The following is an 18,671-nucleotide window of genomic DNA, read 5'->3' as shown; positions in this document are numbered from 1 at the left end:
AGGTGAAGCCACTTGATCAAATTTGTGCAAACTCTAAGTGGCAGGTCCAGGATTTGAATCCAAAGCAAGATGATTCCAGGGAAAGTGCTCTGAACTACTTTCTCTGCCTGCTGGTCTTACATGATTAACATGAAGGCAAAGTCCACTCTGAAGTCATTTGGAAGAATCCACACAAGCTAAACTCAAGATGGCTCGTAATTGAGGCATTCTGTTGTTTTCACCCAAGGTTTTATGGAGTGGGAATGTATGTCACATAAAATGAGAACTGAATGAATGGGACCTAGGAGACATGAAGGGTAAATATTTTAAAGCCAGTGCAACTCATCTATAGCTGATAATACAGAGTTTTAGTAACTAGCACGATGAAAATCCACCTAAGTGAATTCTCTTATGGGAACAACTTTAATGAAGAGATTAAGCCCTTTTTAAGGTCTGCATTATCAGTCACATAAATGCATATTTTAAATCTGTTAAAGGTATCTCAGATTCATGATATTAAAAAATAATCCCTGTTTATAAATGTAATAGATTCTCATTATAGGAAATGCAGAGATGTCAGAGGAATACAGCGGGGAAAAAAATCCTAGAAAATGTTGCCAAGTGTACTGAAGCATTGAGATCACCCATGCAGTGGGAAGGATGCCACAGTAGCAGCCAAGTACCCTGGGTCCTAATCCCTACTGGGCCCGAGGCTAGTCTAGTGATTTGACCAAATGTCTTCACTCTTGACGTTGCACTTTCCCTTCTGAGAAATGAAGCTGAGAAGATGTGACCGAGATGATCTTTAAGAGCTGTTTCTGCTCTGTTATGAAATAGAATTCTATTTTAGACATTTCATCAACACTCATGTTTATACTCTCCATTTCCTTGGCAAATACCTGTCCTGGTTATAAGAAAGTTTCTTCTAGTCCTCAGCAGAACTATCATTTTCTAAATGAATTCAGCCTGAATTCATGATAACTACAATATATTTATGTAATCACTCATTCATTCATTCATTCAGCCAATGAGTGGCCTACCCTTCATCAGATTTATAGTAGTTACTAGCATGTGGAGAGGATTATAAAAAGATTTCCGTGATCAAGAAGCTCCCAGCTTCGTGGGAAGAACAGTCAAATTTAAAAAAAAAAAAAAAAAGGTTTCTTTATCACATTGGCATAGACATTACTATTATAAAATATACCTCCTCATTTATTTATGTACCAGGCAGCTCAGCAGATGCTGGGTGCAGCAGTGAGCAAGATGGGTGTGGTTCCTTCGCTCAAGGAAGTTCTTTGTGACAGGAGTAAGGGGACACAGGTGATCGTGGTCAGCACGTGGAAACCAAGTAAACCTGTGTCTCTGGAGAGCTGTCCTTTGATACCCTGGCTGCCCTGGGTATGCAGAAGCAGGGTTGAGGAAAGGACTCACAGAAGGAAGGGGTTAATACTCAGGTCTGGCTGTCAAAAGCTTGCATCTTGCAAGAAGAAAATGCTTGGTTGCAAAGAGTAGAGAGTTAGCTGAGCCAGCAAAATAGGAAATCGCAGTCAATAAAGCCAATAGCCATGGCATTGATGGAAGTCTTCCTGGAGACACCCAGCCCAACTGCTGAGAGTGATCACAGCTCATGCTCAAACAGTGTCCAGAAAGCAAGAATTTAGGGCTTCAGAAAGGCAGCATAAATGACTGACTCTCATCAGCACTCAGAATTGATGACCTTCTCCTTCCAACTTTCCGTTTTGCAGATTGGGAAATTAAGGTCCAGCAAGAAGAAATTGCGTATCCAGTGTGTCTAACGTTATATTCCAGTGTGTATCATAATGGAGGGCTGTCTTGGAATGGAAGGGAAAGAGGAAGAAATTTCTTGAGTATCCACTCCTTAGGTCTTCCTTGAGCCATGAGCCCTTATCCTTCATTACTTCAATTTATTCTCACAGCTCTGTGAGGTTGACATACTATCATTTCCATTCTGTGGATGAGAAAACTGAGACCCACAAAGGTGGAGTGACTTCCTCAAGACCACACATCCAAGGAGAGAAAGTGAGGATTGGAACTTAGACCGGTCTGCCTCCAACCATCTCTGCCCACCCCCCCGCCACTCCCACTTCCTGTTCTCTAGGCAGCCTTTTAGGGGTCTCGGGGTGGATGCTTCTCCTTCGCAAAATACATATTTGTTGTATAATGAGTGTCAGTAATTAAGGTCTGTCCTGAGAAATGGGAAACTTGCCTGGTAAGCGCATGGGAAAGAAACACAAAAGACAGCCCCGTTTTTCTGTGTGGATTCTCATTCTCACTAATTCCCAAGAGGAGGGAGAGGAGACAGTGGACCTGTGCCCTTTCCTGCAGAGTCACAGATTGATTGGAGAAATCTGAGCCCACGCTGTGCTCTTTCCCTGAAAAAGAAAGGCCCTCCCTTCCCGTGGCTTCCTGCCCTCTCCAGCCTGGCTTCCTGTCCCTCTGCGGGAGGCAGCCATACACTTCTCCCATTCTCCCATTATGAATCATGAGGTGTGTGGTTGTGGCAGATCATAAATCAGTCCTGGGAGCCTCGGGGACAAATGCCAGGACTTTTAATATTTAATATTAGACGTATTTAAAGTGGTGAATATTTCATGATGGGACTGTCGCATTTTAACACATCATTAGTGACTCCTACCCCTCCCCATTTTGGTAAATTATTCTCATCCAAATCTCAAGGATCTCAGCCCTCCATTCTCCTCACCTCCGGCAATAGTCAGCTCATTAGGTGCACACATTTGTCGGAAGACTGGAACTTGCTATTGGAGAGGAGAGTTATGGAGAACATTCCTGCCTGCAAGCAGCCTCCTCCTATTTACCAGGTATCCAGAGAAGAAGGAAAGTACATCACTCTCCCTCTCTCTTCTTTTGGCAATCTTATTCTGAATATTTTTAATACTATCTCTGACACATAATCCTTTACTCTTTCTTCTGTCTTACTACCATTTCAGTTCAACCAACATTTATCAAGCCTCAGCTCTTTGCTAGATACTTGCTAATGCTGAGGTTACAGAGATTAAGCAGCATTATAATGTATAAAACAAATTAGAGAGGGTTTCTTTTTTTAACACTCAGAATGCTTTGTATAAGGTCAAATGTATAACATCTTTAGTGAATCAGTGAAAACAATTGTTGTTTGATGAATATAAACGTTTTGAAGTCAGGAGTTATGGGTGATAGTTGTAGAACCTGTCTTGCCCTAATATATATTCCCTGCTGTGTTTTGTTTTTGTAGCACAAAGTTGAAAAAAAAAAAAAGACTTGTTTCACAACATCTGTAATTGTAAAAAGCCTGGGCTTGTTGGCACTTTGGCTCCCAGTCTCCATCTCTTCCTCAATGAAACAGAGATGACAGGAGAAGGTGTTTTTATGGGCTTGGTGGTGGTTGTTGGTTTTCAATGAATTTTGCATAAAATGTGTTTACCTGCCAACTGGAGTGAATGTAAGTGTGCTCTCCTGCGTCTGAAATTCTAGTATGTAACATCTGAACGTTTAGCCTTCATTTTCTTTTTACTATTAATGAGATTTAAAAATAAAAGATTTTAAGGGAAATTAAAATCAATCTAAAAGTTGCAAATATCCTAAATCTCTGCCATTGAATTATAAATTTCCGGGAAACATGGTTCGAAAACTCTCTCAGGTCAGGCTAATCAGAATCACTGTAGGATTGAAGAGCTGCAGGTTCATCTGTGTGTGTGTGTGAGAGAGAGAGAGAGAGAGAGAGTATATGAGTATGATCATCTGAGGATGAGGAAGAAGGCAACCTGATGCCCATAGTCTAGAAATTTATGAGCTATAACAGATAATTATTCATTTAGCTCACCGTATTGAGCACCTGGTCTGTTCTAGGCAGGGGGCTAAGGCAGGGCAGTTCCTATGAGCATCTTCCAAGGTGTGGTCCATAGCACAGTAATCTCATGACCTGTCCCACCAGCAAGCTTCTCAGGATGAAATAGGATTTGGGAAAACTGTTTAGGTATCACTTTCATGAAGAACCACACACACTTGCTCTACAGATAGTCTAGTGTTTCCCATTCATTTTATTTTATAGAATCTATGGTAAGGCATCTGTGAACATTCCACAAATACACCTTAGGGAAAACAAATAACAAATTGAACCATATTCACTACCATCTTAAGGAGTGTACGGTGGAGCAGAACTGATAACTGAAGAGAGGACAGAGAGCTTTGGAAAAACTCTTCCTGGATTCTGAACTCTGAAGATATACAAGGAAACTAGACATGTGCTCCTGCCCAAAGTGAGCTTGGGCCAAAGGGAGAAGATGCTAAAGGCAATGTGGGATACTAGCAAGCATTCATGCAACCAGATATAAGATATGGCCAAAATAAAATGATGTATGGATACCTGGGTGGATGGATGGATGGATGGATAGAGAGGAAAAGGGTAGGAGGAGAAAAGGGGAGAGGGAAGAAGAGGAAAGGAAAACCAACTAAGACAAACAACAATAACAACAAAACAAAATAAAATCCAGAAATGATAAATGAAAACAAATTATCCAGAAGGGGAAATCAAAGGTATCTTGGAGAGGGTGACATTTGATTTGAGACTTACGGATGAACATGAGTTGTTCATTCAAGTGGAGAGAATCCCAATGTCTGATTATACTCAATGCAAATGTACTTTATCATAAGTTAAATATTTGAAGATGGGACCTCCATCTGTTGCCACCAGGTCACTTCCTGTTTCCCTCATTAACCCATGGGCCCCATCAGTGTCCTATCTCTGCATCCTCGTGTGAGGCCAAGAATCTGGCTGGGAGTATGGTCAGGACTTGTTGAATGAGTAAGTGAGCAGATGAACAAATGAATAAACTCTTTATTAACCACCATGGTGGGTAGACCAGAACACGCTCTTTCCCTGGGCCTTTTCTAAAACCAGGCAACCCATTGAGAAAACAAGGATGCCAGAGGAGAAGGCTGTTTGGGGCAGATAGTATTTCACAAGACTCCTTTTTCTTTTTTGTTTTCAGGAGAGTGCAGCTGTCATGAAGGCTATGCCCCCGACCCGGTTCATAGACACCTGTGTGTGCGCAGTGACTGGGGACAGAGTGAAGGGTGAGTGGCAAAGGACATCATAGCAGGGACAATGGAGGGCCATCCCCACCTCCTCTGCTCTGTTACTACAGGCCCCAGAACCACTCCACAGAGAGGAGTCTTCTCTACAACAGTTGTGTTCTTATAAAACTAGATGGGTACTGAATCCCATTTCCCACTGAATAACATTTTTGTATTAAAGGCACATGATTGATGAATCTTCTAAAGAGCAAAGGCTCAAATTTAACTCCCTCTCCCAAACTGTAAGTAATCATTGAACACTTCCTTAATCGGACTGATAAAGAAAGAAAATCAGGTTCTGGTCCATAAACTCCAGAATGGACAAGTGGTCATTAAAGTGCAGAGCCCTTTTGTGAAATGGAGACATTCTCTTATAAATAGTCTTACCCAGTACATGGGTTTGAACAACATGAGTTTAAACCACATGGGTCCACTTACATGCGGATTTTTTTTTTTCAATAAATACAGTACAGGACTGTTTGTGTATTTTCTTTATGATTTTCTCAACATTTTCTTTTCTCTAAGCCTACATTATTGTAACAATAAAGCATATGATACATATAACCTATAAAATATGTGTTAATCAATGGATTGTGTTACTGGTAAGCCTTCCAGTGAACAGTAGACTATTAGTGAGGTGTTTGGCTGGCTCATTCAGTAGAGAATGCAACTCCATCCCGGGATCATGGCTATGGGCATGATACTTATTACTTATAATACTACTTATTAAAAAAAAAAAAAAAGAAGAAGAAGAAGAAGAACAGTAACAACAACAACAAAATAAAACAGTAGGCTATTAGAGTTTGGGGGAATCAGAAGCTACGGCAGATTTTGGACTGTGTGGGGGTGCCAGTGCCCCTAAACCCCCAGTGTTGTTTAAGGATCAACTATAGTTACTTCTGTGAAATTTGTCTGTAAAGCTACTTTTAAGCAGTGTGCACACGTGAATCCCACCTGCCTCTGACTAATATCATCTCCTATCCCCTTTCTTTCCCTCCCTCCATTCTTCCCACAGACCTTGGCCGTACACTACACTTGAGAGAGGTTATGACCTAGTAACGGGAGAGCAAGCTCCTGAAAAGATCCTCAGGTGAGTTGACAGTCTTGTTGGGGTATGATGTTGGGAATCAGAGGAGGGCCGAGGGAGGAAGTCATGCATTCTTAGTTAGTAGGGCCTGTGAACCTTTAGGGTCTGCTGACTATAGAGAAACCCTCATTGGCATGAATGTACCATCATGGCCCAGGTTGCTATGGGAATCGAATTCCCATTTGTCTGGCATCTAGACCTACAGACTCAGATATTTGAAATGGGCAAGACATTGCTGATTATCTAGTCCAGTGCTTTAAAAATATTCTGAAGCCAGAGAACCTCTTCATGCCACCTCCACGAAATCTTGTGTGAAACTTCAATACTTCAGCTGAGAAAGACATACAGCAAATTAAGTGGCAGAACTGGGAATCAGATTTTGGTTCAAATTGATTCAGAGTCCATGCTCTTCACCTTTGTGCAGACGGCCCCTGCTGACTTAGCAGTCACTTCTGGAACTCCTGCTGGCTCTCAGGACTGCCAGGGAAAGTAAAGCTGAAATCACCCCTGTCCTCACAGAGCCCACTGTTTATTGGGAGTCAGGACCGGTGGGCAGGAAAAGAAAACTAGCAACCCAGAGCAATGCATGGGCTAAGTGATTAATACGTTTAAGAGATGGTCATCCAGGTCTGGGCAAGCTTGGTCAGAATGGCACCTTAGAGAATGCAGCGGGCCTCAGCTGAGTGGAGGAAGTAAGAAATGGTCCTAGAAGGGGTGGCAGGAGGGGCCCCTATTTGCTATTTTCTCTCTGCTTCCCAGGGAGTTCCCCAATGGAAACTCTTACATTGCAGGTCTACTTTCAGCTTGGGCCAAGGACTCTGGCTTCCGGTCAGCAAAAGCTTTGTGGTTCCGCCTGTGGAGCTGTCCATCAACCCCCTGGCTAGCTGTAAGACGGACGTGCTCGTCACAGAAGACCCTGCGGATGTCAGGTAGGGAAGTCAACCCCTACCTGTACCAAGGACTCTTCAGCACACTGCAAACCCCTCTGTTTGAGGATCCCAGGGACTGGTGCAAAGAAGTGGTCTTCATATTGTTGAAGTAGGCACCTGCCCAGTAGGTGATGTGAAGAACACTGTCCAATAGGCCATGCTCCACACTCCTAGAAGTGTGCTCCTGTGATGGGCCTCAGTGCCTTATATTTCAACATTATTGCGCTCCTTCTGGGTTTATATAAAATATAAGGGAAGCTAACCCATTATCTGGCTCATCCTGGGATTATTAACGATTATGTCTTATGAGAGAACATCACTTAATAGTATACTGGAGAATCATGAAGGTGAAAGATTTGAGAATGAGATGCTTTCTATTTCATGACTGTGGTATTGGGAGCAGACTTTGGGCTAATCCATAGTTCTTGATGTCCAGGTCAAATTTATTTGTTCCTTATTCATGAAAGGATGAAGACTACATCTTTTCTTTCATGCTTTGCACCTTGTAGTTAACTTCATTATAGACTCACCCTACTGTGTTGTAATTAGTTGCTTACATATCATTCTGTCCCATTATGTGGTGAATCTCTCAAGGTCAAAGAAAATAACTTATTTAGCTTTCTAATCTCCAGCTCCCAGTACATATTGGACAACTACTAGATGTTTATCGATTTAATTAAACCAGTGGTCTTAGATCTGATCCCATCACTATTCTGGAGCTTTTTAGAGGAGGCAGTTTTTGTTTTTGTTTTGTTTTTCCCTACAATTTGATTAAGGGAAGCATTTCAGAAATTTTAATTTTACCAAAAATGGTCCCTGACTTTACTTTTTTTTTAGAAAGAGAGAAAGAGAAAGAGAGAGAGAGAATGCGAGTGTGCGGACATGCATAACCGAGGGTGGGGACGGCAGGGGTGGAGAGAGAAAATCTTAAGTGGACTCCATGCCCAGCGTGAAGCCAGACATGGGGCTCAAACTCATAACCCTGAGATCATGACCTGAGCCAAAAATCAATAGTCAGACGCTTAACCAACTGAGCCACCAAGGCACCCCTCTGATTTTACTTTAAAAAAACAGATTTTATTTATTTGCTCATGAATGACACAGAGAGAGACAGAGACACAGGCAGAGGGAGAAGCAGGCTCCATGCAGGGAGCTCGATGTGGGACTCGATCCCGGGTCTCCAGGATCACACCCTGGGCCAAAGGCAGACGCTAAACCACTGAGCCACCCAGACGTCCCTGATTTTACTTTTGAAATGGGCTCATACACAGCTTGTTTGCTCCTACATAGGGGCTCAGAATCACACCTTACCACCCCAACTCTTTGTAATTATCATTCTATTGCTGCATAGCTGGCTTTGGGCCATTTTGAATCAAGTTGTTATCAATATGTCTGTGGCATCTTGATAGAAAGCTTTCAAACCCATCTCCTGGGGTTGTGTTTGGGTTGGTCTCTGCTTGGCAATTTGTTTATTCTCACCTTCTCAAATTTTCATGGACAGATGAACCTAGCATGATTTTTCAGGATGTTGATATTTCCCAAAAGAGGTAGTTTTAAAAAGAATAGTTTGTTAAAGGGTAGCACTTAGGAAATGGAGTGGTAATTAGTAAGAACTAAGGTGGTTTTACACACACACATTTTCATGGCAGATTGCCATTATTTCTATTCTTGATAGACTTGAAGTCGGTGAGACTTTGGTAAAGCATGTGCTAAGGTTTCTCTGCATTGCATATTTTTAAAGATGGAGCACAGACCATCTGGTTGAAGACCTATTCTCAAAAGAGACCCAGTGACCTTGATTGAAATCAGCTGAAAGAAGGTCTCCCCTAGCTTTCTTCTAAGTTCTGTACTGTTGACATTGAATTTGTAATTTCAGTGAAGCTACAGATATTAGGCTGTCTGATAATAGTACTCATTCTGGAGCTGAACAGGTCTGAGTTAGAATCCTATCTCTACCATGTATGGACTATGTGATCCTGGCTAAATTCAACTAGCTTACTCTCCATTTTCTTAGCAAAATGGGGATAATAGTAATGCCTTCTTCACCTAGTCTAATGATAATAACTCATAGCTATTGATTATTGACTACCTGCCAAACATTTTGCTAATATTATCTCATTATATTCTTACAACAACCCCATAGGGTGATTTATTATTATTTTAATTCAGATGTTTTTTTTAAGATTTTATTTATTTATTCATGAGAGACACAGAGAGAGAGGCAGAGACACAGGCAGAGGGAGAAGCAGACTCCATGCAGGGAGCCTGACGTGGGACTCGATCCCGGGACCCCAGGATCATGCCCTGGGCCGAAAGGCAGGCGCCAAACCGCTGAGCCACCCAGGGATCCCTAATTCAGATGTTTTCTAAAAATGATGGCTTCACTACTAAGTGATGAAGCCAAGATTCAACCCATTGTCTCTTCAGCTCCAGAACCCATGTTCTGTTAAGAACATTTTATTTTATTGAAACATCTCCCAAGACTTGTAATGATTAAATAACATAAGATATGTCAACACTGGTATAAAACATATTTCTAGTGTTACATTATATCAATGTTAGCTGAATTGAATTCCAACTATAGTAGAGTTCTGTAGAAACTAGTGATGGTGGGGAAGGCAGCATCAGGAAGGTGGTATACTATGTAAGACTGTTGTGAATGACCATAATCCACAGGATCGCTCAGTTGGCTTTTCTAATCCAATCTAAATTATGCTGAATAGCAAGCCAGACAATAAAGGGCCCGGATATTAATCTACATAGACTCTAATAAAACATCTTTGGGAATGAAAAAGAAGAAAGAAAGAAAGAAAGAAAGAAAGAAAGAAAGAAAGAAAGAAAGAAAGAAAGAAAGAAAGAGAGAGAGAGAGAGAGAAAGAAAGAAAGAAAGAAAGAAAGAAAGAAAGAAAGAAAGAGAAAGAAAGAAAGAGAAAGAAAAAAAGAAAGAAAGAAAGAAAGAAAGAGAAAGAAAGAAAGAAAGAAGAAAGAAAGAAATAGTACTAGCATTCATTTCAGAGAGTTATATGTAATTGGAAGGAATATAGCACTAAGTTGAAAGGGGTGAGAACTTCAAGGGCCATGAGCCAATAACAACGAGACGAGAAGGTTCTTCTGAACTCTTGCTAAGAATGCTGTGCCTGGTTACGTGGAGTGTATCCTATCACCAACTTGAGGCCAGAGCAGGGCTGCTCAGGATGGGAGAGGGGATGGTACTCTGCAGCTATGGGTACTTCTTCTCAAACCTTTCTTTACGAACCACTAAGTTTCTCCTTTAAAGAAAAGTTACACAAACGTTTGAAGAATATTTGGTTTGATTAGGGCACCCAATTATTTTCCTGCTTGGGGATGCCCTCATGCGTTCATCTGGTCTTAGAGCAATAGATGACAGACAGCCTTTGAAATCTTACTTCCCAACAATGTCCATTGGTTTCCCTGCAAGGGAGGATAAAAGATTGCAATTGTCACCATTCAAAAGAATCTGTGCTGTGTAAGTTGAGTTTTCCAAGCTGCACTAATAAAGCTTGTTTGACATGACATTGCCCAGGCAAGTGATCATGGGTGTTTAAAGAATTAATAAGTTCCAGTCAGACGATGTGTTAGAAATTAATAAATAATAGATCATAATTATAGATAGCCAATAATAAGCCATAGAATCACAACCAAGAGATTAGAGGAAAGGCTGTCCCAAAGCCAAGTCAGAGAGAAAAAAGATAAGCATTACAGCAGAATTGGAAGGAAAACTTAAAGATGCTTTGCTTGTTGATTTGTTGTTGTTGTTGTTGTGTATTAGTTTGCGACAAGTTATTTGGAAAGTAAAGAATCGCACACTATGGAAGACAGAGCAATTTAGAAGTCAAATATATGGGCTCTTCCCAGTTGGGTGGCTAAATTTAAAACAACTGCTGATAACAAATGTTTGTGAGCTGGAACTCTCATACCTTTATAGTGGGAATATAAATTAATATGACCAGTATGTAAATCTGTTGGGCAGCATCTACTGAAGTTGAATGTACAAAAATGTGTGTCCGGAAATGTGTGTATATGTGCTGCAAATGATACACTCAAGAATGCTAATAGCAGCATTCATTTATACTGCCAAAAAAAGGGTGGAAAAAATCCATGAATGCCCATCAATGACAAAACAGACAATAAATCATAAAATGGTCATACAATGGAATGCTATAATGATGAATATTCACAAAAACAACAGCCACACATATTGCCAACAGTGAACCTCACACATATAATACGGAGTTATGGAAGAGACACAAAAAAATATGTTTACATGAAGATCAAAAAGAGTAAAAAATGAGTCTGTGCTGTTAGAAGAAATGATAAGCATTGCCTTTGGGTGAGAGAGAGAGCAGTGACTGGGGGGAAGGATTTATGTGATGCTGACAATGTTTGATTTCTTGATCTGGGTGGTGGTTATAGGAATGTTTTCACCTGTAAAAATTCACCAAGCTGTACAGAGATGATTTACACACTTTTCTCTATGTATGCTGTATTTCGCTTAAACATGCAGCTTATTATGTAAGGTGGTTCTTTTTTTTTTCTTTTTCTTTCTTTCTTTCTTTCTTTCTTTCTTTCTTTCTTTCTTTCTTTCTTTTTTTTCTTTTTTCTTTTTCTTTTTCTTTTTCTTTTTTCTTTTTCTTTTTCTTTTTCTTTTTCTTTTTCTTTTTCTTTTTTCTTTTTCTTTTTCTTTTTCTTTTTCTTTTTCTTTTTCTTTTTCTTTTTCTTTTTCTTTTTCTTTTTCTTTTTCTTTTTCTTTTTCTTTTTTTAAAGCATAGGCTACAGGAGCCCAGCTGAATTGCATAAGTTCAAATCCCACCTCTACTGCTTGCTCCATTCTTGAGCTTTTCTGGAGCTGTGTTTCTCCTTGTGGATAATGTGGGTAGAAGATTATACCATGTGGGGTGTGTTGAGACTCAAATGACATAATGCATTGTAAAGCATGGAGTTTGGCACATGGGAATTTTCTAGAAGCATTAGTTATTGTGTTTGTTTTTACTGTAGCATAGTAGAATGTAATTTTGTTCTCTTTTTTTTTTTCTTTAAATTCAATCGGCCAACATATAGTAAGCCATTAGGTTCAGATGTGGTTTGCAGTGATTCATCAGCTGCATGTAACACCCAGTCCTCATCCCCCCACCCACCTCCCCTCCAGGACCGTCAGTTGATTTCCGAGAGTTAAGAGTCTTTCATGATTTGTCTCCCTTTCTGATTTTTCCCCATTCAGCTTTCCCTCCCTTCCCTTTCTCCCTCTTTTTTATTATTTTGATTATCCCCTCCCTTCCCTTTCTCTCTCTTTTTGATTATTTTCTCCTTCTTTTGCTAAAAGGCTGCATCCAATCTATGATACATCTTAAAATCAGTAGTGTCTTAGTATTGAGAGCTCCCATTCATCCCTTTGTCATGGGGCTCGAGGTAGACTGAAATGAACCTACAGAGTCTGGTATGGTGTGGTAGGTCTGCTGGCTTTACGTATATGGCAATACGTGCAGAAGGAATGCAGGGACACGTTTGCCGTACACATGGGGTGCCTGGGGAGAGGGTGAAAAGGGAAGAAGCAATTCCTGACCAAAAGAATTAGGAAAAGTATTTTCAGGAGAGAACATTAGCAATTAACCTTGAGTTGTGGATAGATTTGGCTACGAAGAATCTAAGGCAAGAGAGAAGGCTTTCAAGTCTAAGGGGTTGGAGGGCCAAAGAAGAGAACTCTCCCCTGGGGGACAGCTCCCATGCCTCAGCCTGTCCCAGCAGGCAGCTGCCGGGAATGAGATTGTCAGACACTAACGATGTCAGCCTCAAAGGTACTCGACTGAGTTCTAGTTAAATTGCATAGACTCCTTTCAATTCTAAAAGCCTTAGCTGGGCCCCTTCTGTGTGCCAGGCACCGTGCCAGGTACCCTAGGAATACAGAGATAATAAGGCCCACCTCTGCTTTCAGGAATTTCACTCTAGCCAGGAGCACGGAACAAGATACTGACTTGAGAGATGAAATAAAAGATACTCGTGGAGAGAAAAGGGTGGCAAACAACACTTATTTCTACACACTGGGCCTTCTTCACAGTTTCACCCAGAGCCGATTCTTCTTGTAAGAGAGACGCAAGAATAGCTATTATAGTTGGAATAATAATCATCCACAAAGCCCAGCTTTTGGAGCCCCTCAGTGATTTTTCTATGATCTCAAATCAATGAAAATGAAACAGTGAACTACTGTTAATTCCTGCACAATTTTGAAAGAATAATAGGATATCAGAATGAAAGTTAGCGCTGCTCACTTGGTGACAGTTTTCACATTGAATTAGTTCAAAATAGAATTAGGAATGGTTCCTTGTTCTTTTGGCCTTTCAGTTGCGAGCCCTAAGGATTTACTGAGCACCTACTATACACCAGGCTAAGTGTTAGATAAAAATCTTCAAACAGGGATCCCAGTTGCATTAGCTGAGACAAAATTGCAAACAAAAAGATGTCGTACTTGGTGACAGTGGAAGAGGATGGAGGGAAAGGTCAGGACAGAGAAGGATACAAGGGTGGAGGTGAGTAAGCTCCCCAGAGGATAAAAGGGGAAGCCTTACAGAGGAGCGACCTCCGAGCCCGACTGGGAAGTATTGGCGGGAAGTCACCAAGTCACTGGGTCTCAGACTGTGGTCCCTGGACCAGTACCGTCAGGGTACCTGGGAAGTTGTTGGGAAGGCAATGTTGTGGGAGACTGATGATGACCCCAGAGGTATGAGCACCAATTCCTAGAACCTGTAAGTGTCCCCTTATTTGGAAAAAGGATTTTTGCAGAAGTGGTTAAGCACCTTAAGATAGGTTGATTATCCTGGATTCTCTGAATGGGCCCAAAGTACCCTAATAAGTATCCTTATAAGAGAGCAATGGTGTAAGTGCTTTAGTGAAATGAGCTAATTGAATCCTCACCCATTATGAGCTCTGGAGCTCCCGTTAATGCAGGAGGAAGCTAAGGCTCAGAGAGGTCATGCAGCTTGGCAGCTGACAACAGCCAGCTGATAAGGGGCAGAAGCATGATTCGAATCCTGAGAATCTGCCCCCTGACTCTGTGCTTCTCATGTCTAGGCTGTGATGGCTCCATTTGTCCTTCTGGGAGACACTTGCCAGGGTCCCAGGTCAGTGTCTGCAGGGGCAAAGTGCTCTGTCTGCATAGCCAGCCCTGGGTCCCTGAGCCGCCCTCGAAGCCGGTGAGGGCACAGGCTGCTTTACTGTGTGGATTGAGGTTACAGACCGCTCCAGCCCGCTCCCCAGGGCTGACGGCCAGTGGATGGATGCTGGGACAAAACCCACAGAGGTTCTCTCCCTGGACAAGGCACGGGGTCTGGAAGGGGCAGGCTTGACAGGGGAGCCTCTGGTTCCACGTGTCTGGAGTGGGGTGCAGTGGGCACGTGGCAGAGGGCACAGTGACTGTAGGAGCGGAATCAGAACAAGGGCGCTGTCTTCCTCTTTCCTTCCTCAGCTGTGGGCCACCTGGCCTAGTGGAACCCCTGAGGGCACTCGCGGAGAGCGCCCCCAGCAGGTGCTCCTATGTGAATGCTCCGGATCCTGGAATCTGGCTTTTGCCCAGACGCTACCTCCAGTCAGATGCAGTGTGTTCTGGAGATGTGGGCCGAGCATCTTAAGGTGGCAGCCTCAACAGAAGCGCTCTAGATGCTTCCCTGTGGGATGGACGCTGTGCTAGTTCTAAAAAATAAATCAGAAAGGGAAGAAGCAGTTGGAAAGAGCGTAGGATTGGCATCCTACGGACCCGGATATGAATCTTGGTGCACGATTTGTGACCTGAGCTCTTTGGGTCAAGTAACCTGCCTTCTCCCATCTTTCCCTTTTGGAACCTAGAAGACAGGGATGGTTGTGTTTTCCGCAGATGGTTGTGAAGATTATATAATGCGCTTAGAGGAACTAGTAGAGCACCTTACATGCGATGGGTGTTCAATGAGTCAAGTGTTTCAGAAGCTTTACAGATGTTGTACAACAAATAAAGGAGTAACCGCAGGATACATTTGGATCAGGTGATAAAAGACATAGTTCACAGTGAAGAGAAGGGAGGTGTTCATGCTTCCTCTTGATCCTACCTAGGCATGGATGGCAGAGGCGAGGGGAGGTACGAGCAGCAGGGCATGAGGATACGTAGGGTAGGCAGGACTGAGGCAGGTGATAGCATTACCCTGGGGTGCCTGGATGGGAAGACCTGGGAAAGCAGAGTCTGGGGAGGGGAGGCCGTTGATTCAGGCCTTATATGGTTCAGTACTCACGAGGCCTCCCTCCTTGTCTTTGCCTTCCTCATAACCTCAACAGCTTTTATTAATGATGGTGATGTGTGTCTACTCATGGCGGACAACTTTGAAGTTCATCCCGGCGGGGACGTGGAGACAGAGCGGGCTTCCTCAGCCTTCAGTGTACGGATTCCCCGCCGTGCTTCACCCACGTTCCCTTCCTTACTGGTTACTCACATAGCGTTCCTTTCTCAGAGGTGCGAGAGAACTTGGGTAGGCAACCTACTTGCCCCCTTGAAACACACAACAGACGAGGACTGAGCAAAAGGAATGGTGTGGGTTCCAGAAAAGTGCCTGAGTTCAAATCCCAGCCCCACTACTCATGAGGTGCCCTTGGGCAAGTGACTTAAACTTTCTGAGTCTCTGTTTCTTATCGTAAACGTGACAGAATTGTCAATATATCTTTGGATGTTTTTGAGACTTGAATCACGTATAAACTCTTAGCCCCACGGTCCTAGATAATAATGACTAACATGTATTGAACACTTACTTTGTGCCAGGCCCTGTCCAAGCCTGTGCTAGTGCTGACTTTTCACAAGAGCTCAATGATGGGGTCATTATTACTTATAGGTGAAGAAACTGAGGCACAAAACATTTAATGTCTTGCTGCAGCGTGTCATGAGTAGTGAGTGGCAAAATCAAGACTTGAACTCAAGTTCAAACAGTCTGGTGACTGCTCAGTATTGTTGATGCGGGGGGATCTCTAATTGAGCTCTGGGCCCTTTGGATTTTCTGTCTTCATCTTTGTTGACCGAATAGTGCATTGAGTATGTATGTGTGTGTGTGGGTGGGGGGGCTGTGTGCAAGTCCATTCCATGCTAGTGAAAGATGAAATAGGAAATAGGAAAAGGGGGAGGCCATGAGAGGACGGTAAGGAGCCTGTTTGGCACTCACGGCTGGGTTCATGGAGTTTAGCATTAGTATTTGCCCTGTACCACCACATGGCTCCCTCCCTCTAGGAGGGTGAGGCCCCTCTGAGAAGCATTACTTTAAAGGCCTCCCACAGTCCCGCAAAAGGACCTCAGCCATCCCTCCATCTCTTCACGTCCTCGCTGCCTGTCACTCAGCCAAGTGAGCCTGGAGACATATATATTTTCCCCCATTTCAGTTTAGCGATCATAATAAAAGTGAAGTCTATTAGGATGAGTTTCTGCCTAGGCTCGGTAAATCTCTTCAAACAGCATTCAGCACCAGATTTCTGTTAGTCTTTGCCACTGGGGAGGCTGGAGCGCGCGCCAACTGTGAGCTCAGGCTCAGAACCCACGCCACAGCCTCTGCTAAATGAAACTCAAATGGAGACTTCGGAATATAAATATTGAAGTGACCCAGGTTGGATAAAGGGGAACCAGTTAGCTAAGCTTCTCTCTTACATGCAGGAGATGCTAAATTATTAAAACTTTAATAAATGTAATAATAAATATTTGATGTTGAATTATAGAAGGCTTTGCAGATACAGTGAATCTGAGAAACGACTTGTTATATCTGCATTAGAAGTTAAACACTTTTCAAATGGGACTTTGGATGTTGAAAGGGGACTGCAGCTCTTTAGATAAGAAGAGAGACAGGGAGACGTGAAAGTGTAATTTTTGGCAAGCATGCTGGGCAGGTGGTCAGGATGCCTGGGTCCGGGTCCTGACATTACATAAGGACAGTTTTAAGTGGCATTCTGGGCATGCCTGCCCTGCCAGAGGCCTTCTGCGCAGCACCTCATAAGTGATCCTTAGAGTCATCTTCCCAAGGTCAATGCTACTTTTGTCCCCCCATTTCGCAGATGAGGATGTGACATTCTAAGATCTGAAGCAGCACAGCTGGTGAGAAGGGTCAGGATTTGAACACAGAGCTTCGGGCTTCAGGGACCTACTGCACTCATGATGCCTCCATGCCCCCCTTCCTCTGCCTCACTGTGTAGCAACCCTTTCGGCTCACTATCAGCGTGTTTTTGGTTTCGGGAGGCAAAAGCCCAATTCAAATGAGCTTAACGACAGCTTTATTGGAAGGGTGCCATGGGAAGAGGGGGATATTAGCTGAGCCACAGCGGCGAGAGGGGTTGAAGAATTATATGACATTAGGGTTCCATCTTGCTTCTGCATCATCCCACGATGACTTCTTTCTCTCCTTGTACACAGTGACATCCTCCCCACTCCCACCCCATGGCAGGGGTTGTGATAACCATGAGTCCCCCAGACTTTTGTGCTCTTACTCCCCCAAATAGTGAATGCTTCTCCTTCTGGAGTTGCAGTTTGAAAAATACTAGAGAAGAAATCTTGTTGGCCTGGCATGGGTTAGGAGCTCCCCTCCAGATGAGCCATCGCTGGTTATGGAGCAGGATCACAAAGTACAGACACAGCCATGGAAGGAAGGGGGGCAGGAACCATGAGCTGAACGTGTACTCCAACCCCATGTCTTCAGAACCCTCCTTGGCCTTCTAGTTCTTCATCACCCTAGAGACTGGACTGAACCACAGATGGTGGCTATCGGACATCTCATGTGCTAACTCTAGTTAATGGGTTGGGGCTGTCTACGATATTACAATAAGATTTCTAAGGCTGCGGACCAGACTCAGCTGGGAAAAGCCTCATGATCAACCCATAATGCCGGCCTTCCGTGTCGGATGGGAGTTGTGACAGAAGGATCAGGCGTTTGCCAGCTCTGATCTTGGTGGTATTCAGAGGTCCTTTCCTTTTTGTGTCTGACGACTCAATGGCTGTGTTCCCTGGTAAAATCGAAGAGAGATTTTTGGTTGCTGAGGTGCAGGAGACAGATAATCACGTGGATTGAGATATTGAGGATGAATTAGAAATGGAGCTTACTCCGTCTACCTGTTTTTATCCATCTATCTGTTATCTCAGGGGGGTGTATTTGGATAATTTCATCTTGGTTCCAACAAGTTTCCTGAAATAGATTTCTGGCTTGAGATAGAGTTGAGGCCTCCCTATAGGTGCTTCCTAGCTACTGTCTGGCACCATCACTGTCACTTGTAATGTATTAAAAATGGAACACTCTAATTTAGGCTGTAAACAAACCACCCACATTATAAGGGTCTCGAACTGCACCTTAGAATTCCAAAGGCATGTTGAAACAATTACAAGCTCACCAACCGAAAGTGACCTTCTGAGTCATTTTTTCCCTCTCCATGCAATGACATGGATGGTTCTGGGTCAGTAAAATCCACCCTCTGCCTACAGGTGTCTCACGGCCTCCTGCTATGTTGGCTGTCGTGGTCTCACAATGCTCCCTTCGATATCCTTGCTCTGGTCTCACCAAAACCAGCCAGGCTTTAAATTTTTCAGG

The 18,671-nt window shown here is 43.1% G+C and overlaps 1 protein-coding gene across 4 annotated transcripts in view; it reads left to right on the top strand.

Annotated features, from left to right (window-relative positions):
- ASTN2 (astrotactin 2) overlaps nucleotides 1-18,671 on the top strand; it is an 851,085-nt gene that overhangs the window by 396,847 nt on the left and 435,567 nt on the right. For 3 of the 4 annotated variants that reach the window (XM_072842536.1, XM_072842534.1, XM_072842537.1), the window contains 3 exons: nucleotides 4,989-5,073; nucleotides 6,089-6,163; nucleotides 6,952-7,089. In XM_072842536.1, coding sequence (XP_072698637.1) covers nucleotides 4,989-5,073; nucleotides 6,089-6,163; nucleotides 6,952-7,089 — 298 coding nt within the window. The remainder of the gene's footprint in view (nucleotides 1-4,988; nucleotides 5,074-6,088; nucleotides 6,164-6,951; nucleotides 7,090-18,671) is intronic. The other variant, XM_072842535.1, reaches the window with a different exon arrangement.

Source organism: Canis lupus, chromosome 10, assembly GCF_048164855.1.
Source record: "Canis lupus baileyi chromosome 10, mCanLup2.hap1, whole genome shotgun sequence".
Taxonomy (NCBI): Eukaryota; Metazoa; Chordata; class Mammalia; order Carnivora; family Canidae; genus Canis; species Canis lupus.
The sequence above is the reverse complement of the archived record's forward strand: the minus strand, read 5'-3'. Positions and strand labels throughout refer to the sequence as shown.